Source organism: Mercenaria mercenaria, chromosome 6 (genome assembly GCF_021730395.1).
Source record: "Mercenaria mercenaria strain notata chromosome 6, MADL_Memer_1, whole genome shotgun sequence".
NCBI lineage: Eukaryota > Metazoa > Mollusca > Bivalvia > Venerida > Veneridae > Mercenaria > Mercenaria mercenaria.
The window spans coordinates 66,741,589-66,756,319 of NC_069366.1; the positions used below are offsets into that span (position 1 = coordinate 66,741,589).

General features: G+C 33.5%; 1 protein-coding gene across 3 annotated transcripts in view; it reads right to left on the reverse strand.

Moving 5' to 3' along the window:
- LOC123548532 (hepatocyte nuclear factor 4-gamma-like) overlaps positions 1 to 14,731 on the reverse strand; it is a 31,661-nt gene that overhangs the window by 6,972 nt on the left and 9,958 nt on the right. For 2 of the 3 annotated variants that reach the window (XM_045335850.2, XM_045335852.2), the window contains exons 2-5: positions 2,756 to 2,791; positions 2,023 to 2,191; positions 1,545 to 1,675; positions 874 to 989 (exon numbers count right to left, since the gene is read on the reverse strand). In XM_045335850.2, coding sequence (XP_045191785.1) covers positions 874 to 989; positions 1,545 to 1,675; positions 2,023 to 2,191; positions 2,756 to 2,791 — 452 coding nt within the window. Of the gene's footprint in view, positions 1 to 873; positions 990 to 1,544; positions 1,676 to 2,022; positions 2,192 to 2,755; positions 2,792 to 6,681; positions 6,786 to 14,731 lie in introns of those variants that run through there. The other variant, XM_045335851.2, reaches the window with a different exon arrangement.

Below are 14,731 nucleotides of genomic sequence, written 5' to 3' on the forward strand. Positions count from 1 at the left end.
AAGGCTAAGTACCCCAACCCTGCCCCTTTTCCCCGCCACCTAATAGTACATCTAGCACCGTCTCTTTAAATTTTAAAATACGCATACTTATGTACAAGACGTAAAAAGTGTTAGAAACTCTTAGGAAATTTCTCCTTTTTTTCAATGGAAGACTGATAAGATGTATGATTTTCTTTAGATACGAATGAGCTACGTGCAGAACTTCCACCAAATGACACAAGTCCTTAAAGAAGTTTAAGTACGAAGAATTATTTTTGGACATCCTTCATTCTAAATACTGACCTAAGATACAAAAAAAGAAGTGTCAGCGCTTTTAACAATAGAGATCACGGGAAATTCTTTCAGGAAGTAAATGATATACACATATACATTTTGTTTTTCCAAATGCATCATTATTTCAGTTTCAGTTTCCTAGAATTCGGTCAAAACCGAACACATGAAGTCATAAAATGTTTAAAAGTCGTATCACTACCGTAAATAACTCGTGCATTTGTCGTGCATTTGTCTTTACAATTTCACTTTATTCAAGGAAAAATGACAACAGCATGTACATGTAACTCATTATATCTTAAACCTTAAAATATTTAACGTAATGAACCATGTTGTCGTGGATTCTATTAAAAACTATAAAGGTTAATTATTAATTGCTCCTCGCCATTGCGGGATTAAGGAGAATATAAAGATTAAATGTTAGTTAACGTCTAAATGTTCTATAATTACTATAATCAAAATCGTAAAAAGAAAATAACTTATCATCTACTTGGAAATTACAATGAATACAAAAATCAATTATTTTTAAACAGTTCAAACAGATGGTCCATTTTCGCCTAATGATGCTTCAAGTTATATTTATATAACGTATATTATAGATACCTGTCTAGAGAGTATTTCAGCGTTCAGCAGCGTACTGACGGACAGAGCACTGTTTTGCCCAATTTCATCGTAGCTTGTCCGTCTTACACTTATTCTGTCACGCTCGTTCTGGACAGCTGAAAAAAAAAGATGCCACCAAATAAGTTCTTTAATTTCTAAATTGTAACTGAGATCAACACTGAAGCATACAAAAATCAGTATCTTGTAAAAAAATGTTTCTTTTTCAAACTAATGTCAGAAAATGGATACAAGGGTAACATATTGTGTTTTTTCCTTAACTATGTTAGTCTTACATTAAAACAAATCCTTAGCTGAAACAGTTATTAAATTTTCCCCATTTTTCATGCACATATCATATTTACGTTAACTAATCAACATAGTCAGAAGTTCACTGTATTAGAGTTTATATTGTTCATGCCCAATGTACAAATTAATTAAAAACATCCATCTCAACTGTTTCATGGTTTTAGACAAGTTTTATGCTTTGCTTATATTTTGTTTGCATCAATATATTTTACATTTCAGAAATAATTTGATTCCGATTACTCTTATTTTTGTATATGAAAAAAAAAAAAAAAGAAAATAAGTCACATGTACAATTTGAATAAGACACCTAAAGTACTGTTTGTTAGAGGCAATAAATGACATTGGAATTTGCTTATAAGACATACCTTCTTTTTTCATACCAGCCCTGAAACATTTCTTCAGTCGGCAATATCTACACTGATTCCGTTTGTCTTTATCTACCACACAATTTCTGTTGAAACGGCACGAGTACACATGGTTCTTTCTGACGCTGCGTCTGTGAAAAAAATACACAACTGAATTTTTTTGATTCCCACACTTTGGAACATTTACTATTGTCCATCCCAATTGTTTTCATCGAACAAGAAAGGATTTGAGAAAATATTATTTAATAGAGAACTTCAACAGAAATGAAGAATTATAGTTCTTTTTTTGTATTCGTGCCAAAAAGTCTGAACGATATACGTACTGTTTTATTTATCAAATTTCAGCTTCAAAAAAAGTAAACAAAGTTAGCGAACTGAATAGTCTAAATTTCAATATTTTAAGCATTTGTGAACAATGACCAAGAAGTTTGTGTTGTCCTAGTATCCTTTACAGATTAGCGCAATGAATGGTACTAACCTGAAGAATCCTTTACAGCCATCACAGCTTGCCGCGCCGTAGTGCTTGCCGGTTGCTCTGTCCCGACATATAGCACAGTATTGACTGATACCATGGTTAGGAGAGCATGGGGCACTGATTGTCTGTACACCAGGTCCGGTGATAGCTTGTAAACTAATCGGATCTCCGTCTGTAAAAAATTTTTACAAAAAGGCTCATTCTCTCTGCTTTGATATTGATACATATAATATAAAAACATAAAATTTAACTAACTGGTTTAAAAATTAGCAACAAAATAGTTGTGCATCGGTATTAGAATTTTTAAGAAGACCAAACAATTACATGAAAATTGATTTAAATAGTTTTAGCGAAAATTGTCAAACTTTGCTGTAAAAACTAATTTTTCATTCCTTTGTATAGACATATCTTGTTCAAAATAGATTCTTAAATCCAGAACATTGTTGTTTTTTAAAATGTATCAAAATAAAGAGAAGTCACGGCGCTTATTTGAAAGTAAAATGAGTTTTGGTTAGAATTTCAGCTAAAATAGCGACCCCCTCTCCACAACTTCCCAAAAACACGAAAAATACGGGTTTCGACCTTCAAAATTTGACAAAAGCTACTTATGTATGACGCCTTCTTTTTTTTTGCGGTAACTAAAAAAGAAAAAAAAAGGTATCAGTTTTTACACAAACTGAACAATTTGATTAGAATAATAATACTAATAACTAAATAAAAGACAAAAGCTGTTTACCGTCATAGTAGTAAAACTGTGGCTCCCGTGTCGATTCTAAAAGAGAAGAAATAATTGCAGTTTCAGCTTCAAAGTCACACACAGATTTGTACGTATAAAGCATGGCTGTTTCAAATATCTCCTTTCTATCTTAAAATTCTTTTGAATACTGAAACTTGTATATTTAAAAGCAGGTTACATATACATGCTGGATTAAATATTAAATCTTATCAAAGACTGGCTGTCCCAGGCTCCGTGCAGATTATTTCTTTCCTTATCATGATTAGTCATAGTAATAATAATCAGGTCTTAAACAAGAAAAATCCTGTGAAATATTACTGCTTAATTATCTTTAAATCCGTTTGTTTTGTCTTACAACAAGACGATAACAATGTGAAAGAGATATTCGTTATGATATTATCTATGAAGAGGTAGTTCAATTGTATATCTCCCTTTGTGGTTTTAACTATACTCTTTAAACCGCAATTTCCAGCCGCGGACTCTGTTAGGTTAGATGTAGTGCCGGTGCGAGTTAGAGCTCACACTGTCCGTTGGATTAGTTTCACACTGGGAAAACAAATAAAAAAATATCGCTCCTACATTTAGAAACACTAAGTACTCGAGTTAGACCTATAAAAACAGCTTGTCCGGCTATGACCTTTTGCTCTGTGATCGTAATTTTGCTTTTTGTGGGACAGTAGTTCAAATTTCCTATACAGGTCAAAATTTTGTATTTTGTGCGAATGCATTTATGCAAAGATACATGAAAACAAGTACGTATTTTACTGAACAAACATTTGCTATTTTTTTCCCTGTGTAGCTTATAATGCCAGAATAAAATCTAAAGTCGTAAGGGAACTTGTTAAACCATTATTTTATGAAAAGGCAGACTTTTTAAATATAGAATGAAGAACTACATAAATGCAATCTAACAACAGCAGACTGAAAAAGGAGCGATTTGATAGAATGTATTTGATTCTTACGATTAATGATATCACGCATAAATAAACAATACCGCTGCCAAAAATACTTAGGAACCTGCCTACCGACGCTTATTGTTATAATACTCATTCATTTCACAATGGTAACAACTAGAAAATGTAAATATACAGCAGAAAAATTAATTCTTTAATTACTTCAACAACAACAACAACTACTACTACTGCTGCTAATAATCATTATTATCATTACTATTTAATGATAAAAATAATAATCCTATTCAAATATGATCTATGGTCAAAATATACTTTTCATGTGATTAATTGGAATTAGAAATGTTTTAAAAGATTTATTTGTGTGTCAATCTTTATTCATCAAATAAAGCGAGAAACGTTTATACTAAAGATTATTGAACCTTCCCACTCCCCCCCCCCCACCCACACACACACTAGTCCCTAAAAAGAAAAATAAAGAACAAACAATAAAATAGGCATGAACGTTTAAGATTAAGACAGACATATATATTATAATTACTAGTATTAAATAGTGAATATGAAAAGCTGGATGATTGTAGTTTAAGATTTGTGCCTTTAAAACAATCGTTACTTATCTATGACTATACTCCATATCTATCATATCAAGGCTTAAAATTCTTTAACAGTATTAATCAAACTTCAAAGAATGGCCGATTTTTACTGACGCAAGTTGAATCAAGGGATTTGATGTTCCGGTTTCTTTTTTGATGTCCATAGTTTATGTAAAAGTACCGATTTAATGACCACTCTTTTGTGTAACAATATTCATTTTTGCTTTATTTACTTTTTAAATAATTACACAAGCAAAGCAAAACTTGTATGTCTTAGCAAGAATTTGTTACTAGACTGAATATGTCTTAAAACACAATACAAACCTTTGTATTTTGAGATTAATTCAAATTGCGCTTTTGATTTGGTATGACCAGTTTCTTAAAAAAAACAAAGCAGATTATAAGGATCTTACATGCCTGCCTGTGTAAGACGGGGTTTTCCCTACACGAGGGACAGTGTGGAATGGAAAACCGAGCGTTAGCGAGGTTTTTTATCCATGCTGTCCCGAGGGTAGGGAAAACGGCTGTCTTACACAGGCAGACATGTTAGATCATTTTTCTTGCCTATGATGTTCAAAATAGATCGTGGAGACAAATAGGTTTTTGGTATTTCCTGACATTATTTATAAAGTTTATGACGTCACAATGGTACCAGTACTATGTAACGTCACCTTAGTGCGTGCTATTTTAGACAAGGTTTTTCCCTAAGGAAAGACAGGAATGTCTGTCCCCGGCGCGTGCTCGGATAAATGTATACTTTCCCCGGTAGGTAGGCAAGAAATTTCATACCCTACCATTTGAAAAGTATCTCACTGCAAAATTACATTATGCAAATTTTTATTTCAGAAAATCGCGAAAAAATCAAACTCCCCGCAATGATTATTTCCCCTAGCAATACGGGGGTACCACTGCGTAGGCATGCTTACCTGCACTTTTGCATATTATAGTACATGTACGCAAATTATAAAATAAAATTGAATTGCGAGTACAATTATAACATGCATATCATAATTTGCGAACGAAAGAAAAATGAATAAATACATTAAGCGAATTTATTCGGATTGAAGCGTAGGGGATACTTGCTATAAAGTTGCTTTCACAGTTACGGTGTTCGGTTTGGACCATCGATTTTATTTCTAAACCCCATATCCCGAAAATCAAAATCACGAAACTACGATGATGAAAGTCAAAAACACGATGGTGAAAGTCACAATCACGATGGTGAAATCTATAATCTACGATGGTGAAAGTCCGTTCTCAATATTTAGTTTTTACAAATAATGTAGATCCTGAGCGTGCGTTAGAAGCCTTAATTGTGACCATTGTAGTAACATATTATTTTGTTATTTAGGTAGGTAAGGTGTTGGAGGTGGGTATGAACCCCGAGGGATTTTAAAAGACGAACACTGTTTGCGTTTAAGGGTCTTAGAATCAAATAACAATATGAATAACAGTAATATCGCTCTACAATTACGAGAGACCGGCGCGTCGTCCTTCTATAATTTTCAAAACTATGTGAACGAGTAAGGCGTGTCTTAGGCATTTGAAATGAAGATTCCGCTGCAGTCTGATTCATATCATTTTTTTTATAAATCTGGGATACATGTATGAAAATAAAAACACATACAATATATTCTTCATATTGTCATTTCATCCGTTTTGGTGTTACAGTACCGAACCGTAATATACTATAATGTGGAAACAATTAAATGTAAACTAAAACTATCACAAGCTTAGCTTAGCTTAGTTAGAGGATTATTATCGTGATGTTCAACATAACTGATAAAAAAACATTGTGCAAACGACCAGTTACACAAAAAGAAAATAACTTCCATTTAGAAAGAGTCTCTAGGTTAAATGCAACAGCTGGTTCTGAACTTGCCAATGCATTTGCAATTGCTTGCCTCACAGAAAGTAAGGTAAAAAAGCCTCCATGGGATTATTAATTTTTATGGTTGTTTTTTTTTTTTACACATTACACAAAAAGCGTAAAGTAAAACGACCCGTCGAGAAGGGCCGGAAAAATACGTTGCTACCATTTTGAGGTGTAACACTGTTTTCAGCTCTGTGGAGGCAATCGTTTAACAAAATTGGTTAATAAAAGCTCTCCCAGATCGAAGGCTTCGTCAGATTTATACACAGATTTCTAAATACATATGGGGTGCATGTTTATTTGATATTTACGGAGGTGTAGACACAGGAAATTGATAGAAAATTATATCTGAGGGTAATAGGACCAAAAGGAGATTGGCATGAATTCATAGCAATCGTAAACAATTTTCCGAAAAGAATAGTATCTGGTTCAGACTTTAAGTTTGAGGTGTAGGTAAATTAAGGTAGTCTAAATATTGAAATGCACGTATTTTTCATGTTAAAAATTAAACGAAAAGTTAAGTAAAAACTTGAATGAAAATAAATCTACCTATTGATACATAAGTTAAATCCATCGTTCAGCTTCAACTAATCTCGATGTAATATTTGAATTGCTCTATATGAAACTGTGATAAAAATTTCAAGTGATTTGACACATTATTGCTTGTTTATTTTACATATCTACACATGATGCAGCGAGATAATTATTAAATAGTTTAGTAATCAGTATCCTTGGTTGAAACTTGCGTATCTTTTGTTGGCATGATTAATAAAAACAAATGGTAGGAATATTACCAAGACAGGTTTTTATTTCTTGGTTAAATTCAGTCGCACCGACACGATTTAAGTTACATGGCGACTTTCCCAACTGTTGATGGTGGAAGACCTCAGATACCTCTCCCGGCATTCTTTCAGTCACTAGCTGGCACCTTGCAACTCAAACAAAGTTCCAAACCCGTATCGTTGAGGGTCAAGTGATTTGAAGTCAACGGCCTTAACCATTCGCCAACGGAGGCCCCAAAGACTTGACTTGTGTGGGGTACATATTTTTGGTCTTTTGCGATAGTTAGTCAGTTCAAGGTTATTTTTCAAAATGTACTTCTGCTTAAGTCGAAGCTAGCTAGCGCGAGGGTTATAATTAAGAAACAATATATCTCATTTAGTGATTTGTCGCTGAATAAATCATTGTTTGGAGTTCAGATGCGAAAGAATTATATCACGAGGGAGCAGCCCGAGCAATATAATAGCCTAATACGCATCTCAACGACAAACAATGATTTTATTCAAGAGCAAATCACTTAAATGAGATATATTATTTCGATTCTAACACGTTACCAAGGATTTTAAAGTACATCCTTGACGACATTCATTAAATATTTGCCCGTTTTCAATTGGTTTCTTTTCCAGCGCGCCGCTATGCCGTTTGACGCAATGACGTAGCGTAATAATTGTGACGTCAGAAAAATATTTTTTGCCTTCTTTGTTTAATAGGAAAATGAATCGGATCGTGTTAGAATTAACATTTCATTACGTCTCGTGAACAAACTTTTTGGCCATTAGTTTGCTTAGTCTATGTTTCCATATACAATGACATACATGTTGCAGAAGTTAAGGTTTGACACCGACAAGACAAAAACTAGTTAGGCCTACTAAGTTTTAAACAAAATGTGAAAACTTCTGTAGATCTACCGATTTAGTATATTTTCTAGATTGTCACTCATTGGCCTACAGTTACAATATAAATATAAACATGAAAAAATGTAGTATACGTGAAATACATTCTGCAAGAGAATTACTTTATCACTGAAAAAAGTTAAAGAGAAGAAGAACAATTGGTCTATATATTTGAGCAAATTTTTAACCACCACGGACACACATTTTGTGACCAAGTTCAAATACTAAAGATAAATTTATAAACCTGCCAAAATATGTATTCAAATGTTAGATTTAATCTAAAACAAGTTTGATAAAGCCCTAGAACGAAATTGTTATACACTCAATCGAAATTTGCTGAAGTTGCAAAAACATGTTGCAATGTTGTTGTTTTTTTAAACTTCGTGGGTAACACACTTTATCATCCCACCAACTGAAATAACAGGGGTGGGAGAGCCATCCGTCTATTATGCCTAATAATATTTTCAGATTTTTTATACTGTTAGAACAACAAACACATGTATACACACATACATACACACACATTATTATGTTAACATACAATTTCAATGATTTTTTTAAAAGCCCCAAACATTTAATTTAAAGGAAAAGACGGCACTCCGCTGCCCCCGCCCCCTTAAAAACTTAAAAGAAAAGTGGGAAAGGGAGGTGCCCTTTGATTTCTGTGTTTTTTATTAAATCGATTTTTTTTCAGAGTAATGGTTACTAATCATATAGTTTGTTTCTGAACTAGAGTTGACCAATTTTCATCAAGGGGTGGGGGGGGGGGGTCCCAGTTAGGTGTCTGCGCAAAATGTTTTTTGATTTTTTGATTTTATTTATACTTTGTGGTAATATACCTACATGTATTAAGTTTCATTAACAAGTATTGTTGTTACTAGTTTTGACTTACTTTTATAGATATTCACATTTAAAGTGAGTGGGGTAATCTGACATGTGACCAGCCAGGAACACAATTTTTGTTATTTTTTTGAAAATGGTTCTAACTTTTTACCTGAAACTTTCATGATAAAATTACTATGCAATAGACATTCACACAACATGTTGCATTTTAAATTGTACTGAATACTTTTTTCATTACAGAGCCACAAAGTGGTCTAATCAAATTTACTGATTTTCAATGGACGAACTTTACCAAAAAGCTAAAACATTTTTCATTAGTTGAGATATTAAGGTGTTATTTTCAGCAGATATTGTAAACTAAATAAACATTAAAATGACAGTATATCAGTATACTCTGATTAATATTGGAAGAGTGGTACACTCTCAAACTGGGAAAAAGTGGGTGGGGTAAATAAATTCGAAGCAACACTACAAAAATTGTGCAGTTGTTACGAAATGGTCTCAGATTGTCTATTACTATCTTAATTTAATTAAATACAGCATTGATTGATAAATTTTAACAAAAAATTCCCCTTTTATACATGTGTGTCATGGAAAAAGCATAGACATTGAACATGACATGTAGACAAACCAAATTAACCCTGAAAGCTCAAAGTATTTAACAAAATGTTTTGCCTGAGGCAGTATATTTTGAGGAAAGCTATTGTTCAAATTAACATTAAATTTTCTGCATTGATTTTTCCATGGCACACATGTATAAAGTCTTATTAAAGTGAAAAAAAATTGTTAAAATTTATCAACCAAGTCTGTATTTAATAAAACTAGAATGTGTCTGAAGGACACAGGGTGTGTCCCCCTCCCCACGCCCCACCCTCTCGCACTGTACCTTTGTCACAAATAAGGGGAAATAATTCAAATGTTTGCAGTCTTAATGGGGTATAGCCTCATAAAACTATGAAAAGGATTCATTATTCTATACCATATACTTTATGAGCATCACAAACAAAAAATCCACTATTTTAGCTATTTCAAGGCCATAACTCTTTAATAAATGCTAAAATTCTCAAGAAGTGTCATGTGTGCAAAGGTCACATTATGATAAAGACTCAAGCAAAGTTTCATGAATTTACATTTAAATACTTCTGAGTAAGGCACCGAGAATACTTCAGAGTAAGGCACATAATTAGGTAAAAATGTGCATTTATCCGTTACTATTTCAGGGCCATAACTCTGGAAATAGGGGGCAAACCCAGATAAAAATAGTATATGCGCAAGTTCATATCATGATAAACACTCATCAATTTATATCAAATACTTTTTGAGCTAGGCATGTCACAGGGTGAAAATGTGCATTTTTTACTATTTCAGGGACCATAACTCTAGAAATAGGGCACGGACCCAGATTAAAAATAGGAGATGCGCAAGTTCATATCATGATTAAGACTTATGCCAGGTTTCATGAATCTATGGCAAATACTTTTTGAGCTAGGCGTGTCACTAGGTGAAAATGTGCAATCTTTACTATTTCAGGGGCCATAACTCTAGAAATAGTGGCGGGGCCAGATGAAAAATAGAAAATATGCAAGTTCATATCATTATAAAGACTCTTGCAAGATTTCATCAATTTATATCAAATACTTTTGAAGCCAGGCGTGTCACAAGGTGAAAATGTGCATTTTTTACTATTCCAGGGGCAGTAACTCTAAAATTAGGGGGCGGAGCTAGACGAAAAATAGAAGGTGTGCAAGTTCATATCATGATAAAGACTCTTGCAAGTTTTCATCAATTTATATCAAATACTTTTTGATCTTAGTGCGTCACGAACTTCGGACGGATGCACAGACGGATTGACGGACGGACGCACGGACAAATGCAAATCTATATGCCCCCACCACTCATGGTGGCACAATAAGATAGTAATAGACAATCTGAGACCATTTCGTAACAACTGCACAATTTTTGTAGTTTTGCTTCGAATATTTATTTACCCCACCCACTTTTTCCCAGTTTGAGAGTGTACCACTCTTCCAATATTAATCAGAGTATACTGATATACTGTCATTTTAATGTTTATTTAGTTTACAATATCTGCTGAAAATAACACCTTAATATCTCAACTAATGAAAAATGTTTTAGCTTTTTGGTAAAGTTCGTCCATTGAAAATCAGTAAATTTGATTAGACCACTTTGTGGCTCTGTGATTAAAAAAGTATTCAGTACAATTTAAAATGCAACATATTGTGTGAACGTCCATTGCATAGTAATTTTATCATGAAAGTTTCAGGTAAAAAGTTAGAACTATTTTTAAAAGAATAACAGAAATTGTGTTCCTGGCTGGTCACATGTCAGATTACCCCACCCACTTTAAATGCGAATATCTATAGAAGTAAGTATAAACTGGTAACAATAACACTTGTTAATGAAACTTAATACATGTAGGTATATTACCACAAAATATTAATAAAATCAAAAAACATTTTGCGCAGACACCTAACTGGGACCCCCCCCCCCCCCCCCCCCCCCCCTTTATAATTTTCAGTGTTAAAGATATTTGTTTTAAGTAGGAAACAAAGGATAATGGCAAAGGATAAGTCATAATAGCAATGAAAAAAAATGTTGATTGCTAAATCATTGTGACATCATATAACGTCGGTGCCATTTCATTTCGAAACATCAATGTATTTACAGTATATGAAAAGCATTTTTTATATCCAGGCATAATTGAGTCATACCACAATCTTCAAGTTTGTTTTTGACCGTGAACTTGTAATCAAGCACTTAATACATTGTCTCCACATTTTGAATATATAAGACACTTATGAGAGAAAATTCTTTCATATACTTTAAGATAACTGACCTATCCCTAGTATGTTATAAAGGGACATATATTTGAACTGTATTTGACTTGACGTTACGTTGAAGACATTTTTATTGTCAGCTGAATTTGAAGACCCACTTTAGATTTTTTTTGTTTTGTTTTGACAGATGGTATAATACCACTGGCAAGATAATTAATTTATAAATATGTATTCCTTTATTTAAATCTTGTTGTTTGTTCCGCCTTTTCAGTAACAATATTTCCCCAAACAATAAGTTAAAAGCCGAAACTCGGGTCTGGCAACTTTTGCATAGGAAAATTGCCATGGGATTGTAAGTTAATTCTCCAATGGGAAATTTCACTTTTATCCCAGTGGTTAATATTTGACTGATGTACTCCTAACAGTTATTATTGTTTCTATAATTTAAACACTACTTTTCTTAAAATTTGTGGCTTGTCCTTTTTCTCTTTATTAAAGAATAAGATATCAAAATTTATGTCATGGATTAAATGTTGATGAATCAAATTGTTCTTATCATATTCTTGCATTTCTGTCTATGATGATGATGATGATGATGATGATGATAATAATAATAATAATAATGATAATGATGATGCTAATGATTGGTGTTGATAATGATAATAATGATATTAATAACAATTTCATTCAAAGAAAGTAAAACTCATTAAATTTTAATAAGATTATACAAATTATATTTTCAAAGAGGCCTCTGAACAAATTCTAAACCATTTCACACGTAAATGCAAAAAGGGGTGACTTTCCAAATTTCTACAGCCATACAAGAACAAGAACGTTAAAAAAATGTAGTTTTATGTCAATGATGCTGTAGGTCAAAGACTAGAAGTATGTACTGTCACAAATTTCAGTTGTGCCACATACCACTCAACCTTATATGAGCCGCGTCATGTGAAAACCAACATAGTGGCTTTCCGACCAGCATGGATCCAGACCAGCCTGCGCATCCGCGCAGTCTGGTCAAGATCCATGCTGTTCGCTTTCAAAGCCTATTGCAATTAGAGAAACCGTTAGAGAACAGCATGGATCCTGACCAGACTGCGCGGATGCACAGGCTGGTCTGGATCCGTTCTAGTCGCACAGCCACTATGTTGGTTTTCTCATGGTTCGGCTCATATGTATTAGGAGTGGACATTTCTTTTGTTAAAAAGCCATTAACTGAACTATGATAAATATTTTTTTCTGTCAAATGTAGGTTTATTAACATTTCAAAACTATTCATAAAGACCTGTCTTCTTTTAGTTTACTTGGAAATGTTTTTCGGTTCGTAAAAAAAATGTCAATTAGAAAAAAAAACCTCCGTACTTGTTAGTGACAAGGCTGATGTATACACAGCAAGATAGGTACTTTTATCAAAGTAGGGTTTATTTGTTTTAACTGATTGTTACTTACATTCACTAAGAGTGGATGCACTTATTGAGATACTTAGATAATACTTTGCGGCTATCATAGAAGGAGGGGATTATTATTTCGGTTAAAGTAATATGAGATAAAACGTGTTTATGACCACTTGATAACGTATCTGAGTAGATATATAACGTTACTGAAATTATGTTCAAAATGTACCGCTATCTTCTTAAAATTGAAAACGACCTCTTAATTAACGATGAATTAATACAATGGTATGTTCTTTACATGCACACTTCTTTAAGATAAGAAGCAATTTGTCATATCGATATGTTAACGAGTGTAGTTAATTACACTCAATTGATATTCTCCTAAGATATGTACTGTCATGTGACTCATGTTAAATGCTTCATTTTTCATATATACATAATATACGACAGCGGTCTTGTACACCTTATATCATTTATTTAATTTTTCTATCGATTTACAAAATTATGTATGTTATATCTTATCTTTTAATAAATTTTAATTGTATTCATATTGGTATATATCTAATGTACAACTCGGATCATATTGGACCAGTTTGAACTTTCTGTATATGTATTGAATAATTGGTACAGGTGAAGGACAAGAAAGCGCTGACACGGGTTCGAACTCGCGCGATCCTATGACTGAAACCGATAACTGCTATACATGTATTATGTTTCATTTATTTTGCTGGTCTCCATGAATATCAAGCCATAAATAAGTAACATCTATGAATATTTGTCTGCCATTTTGCTAGGCTAAGTTTATTCCATATGTCACAGGGTGAGAAAAATGTGCAGCGAGACCGGAACTCGAACCCGGGGCCTCGGAATATCGTTCGGATGCTCTACCGACTGAGCTACCCGGCCGCCTACACATTTTCTCCCCGTTTTATTATTCAAGTTCTATACCGTGACATATTTCCCCAACATTTTGAAATTCAGCGGGTACTTTATATATAAGCAATTACAGGCGTCGGAGACTAACCAGTGTAATGCTGTCACGGTCCCTCGTAGGGCGCCAAATGTCACAGGGAGAGAAAAATGTTCAGGCGGACTGGGACTCGAACCCGGGGCCTCGGAATACCGTTCGGATGCTCTACCGACTGAGCTACCCGGCCGCATACACATTTTCTCCCCTTTTTGATATTCAAGTTCTATACGGTGAGACATACCTTGCGTCAGGGTGGCACTAAAACATTCTCGCACACAATAAAATCTGTGTTTTTCTTACATTTTTCATAAATCTCTATGTAAATTCACTCCTTTTTAATGATTGCATTTCTTATCTAAAATACTCGTCCAAAATATGCACAAGGCTTTAAAACAACTTTATCAGTATTCAGTTTTAATTTGAACCCTGTATGGTTTAAGATCATTCAATAAACGATTTGTCTTAAAGTTGTGGCCTATATCTACATGGGCATTGCCATATTTAAATACAGACACTTCTACTCATAATAGATTTAATGTTAAGTAGTGAACATAAAGGGATTTTTAAATTGTTCACTCCATCCTTCAAAAAAAGTTAGATTTGAGTTAATGAGCACTAGTTTCACGTTCCAACTTTCCAAACTAAATACTAGTATTATATGCTTCAGCTCTAAATGCGAATGTATATTGTGCACTACTTCGGAGGCACGAAAAACAAACGAAAACAGGAGCAATTTATAGTATGCTTTCAAGAAATTGCAATAGACAGCATCAAATAAATTTGTTCTTTGATAATTTTGACCGCTTGGGAGTAAGTTTCTATCGTAAGTGCGTTGCACTGTTTTTCAATTACTGTACATAGAAGATTAATTAATTAATGTCCTTGTGACTGTTAAGCCACTCTTTCGACATAAGTGAGACT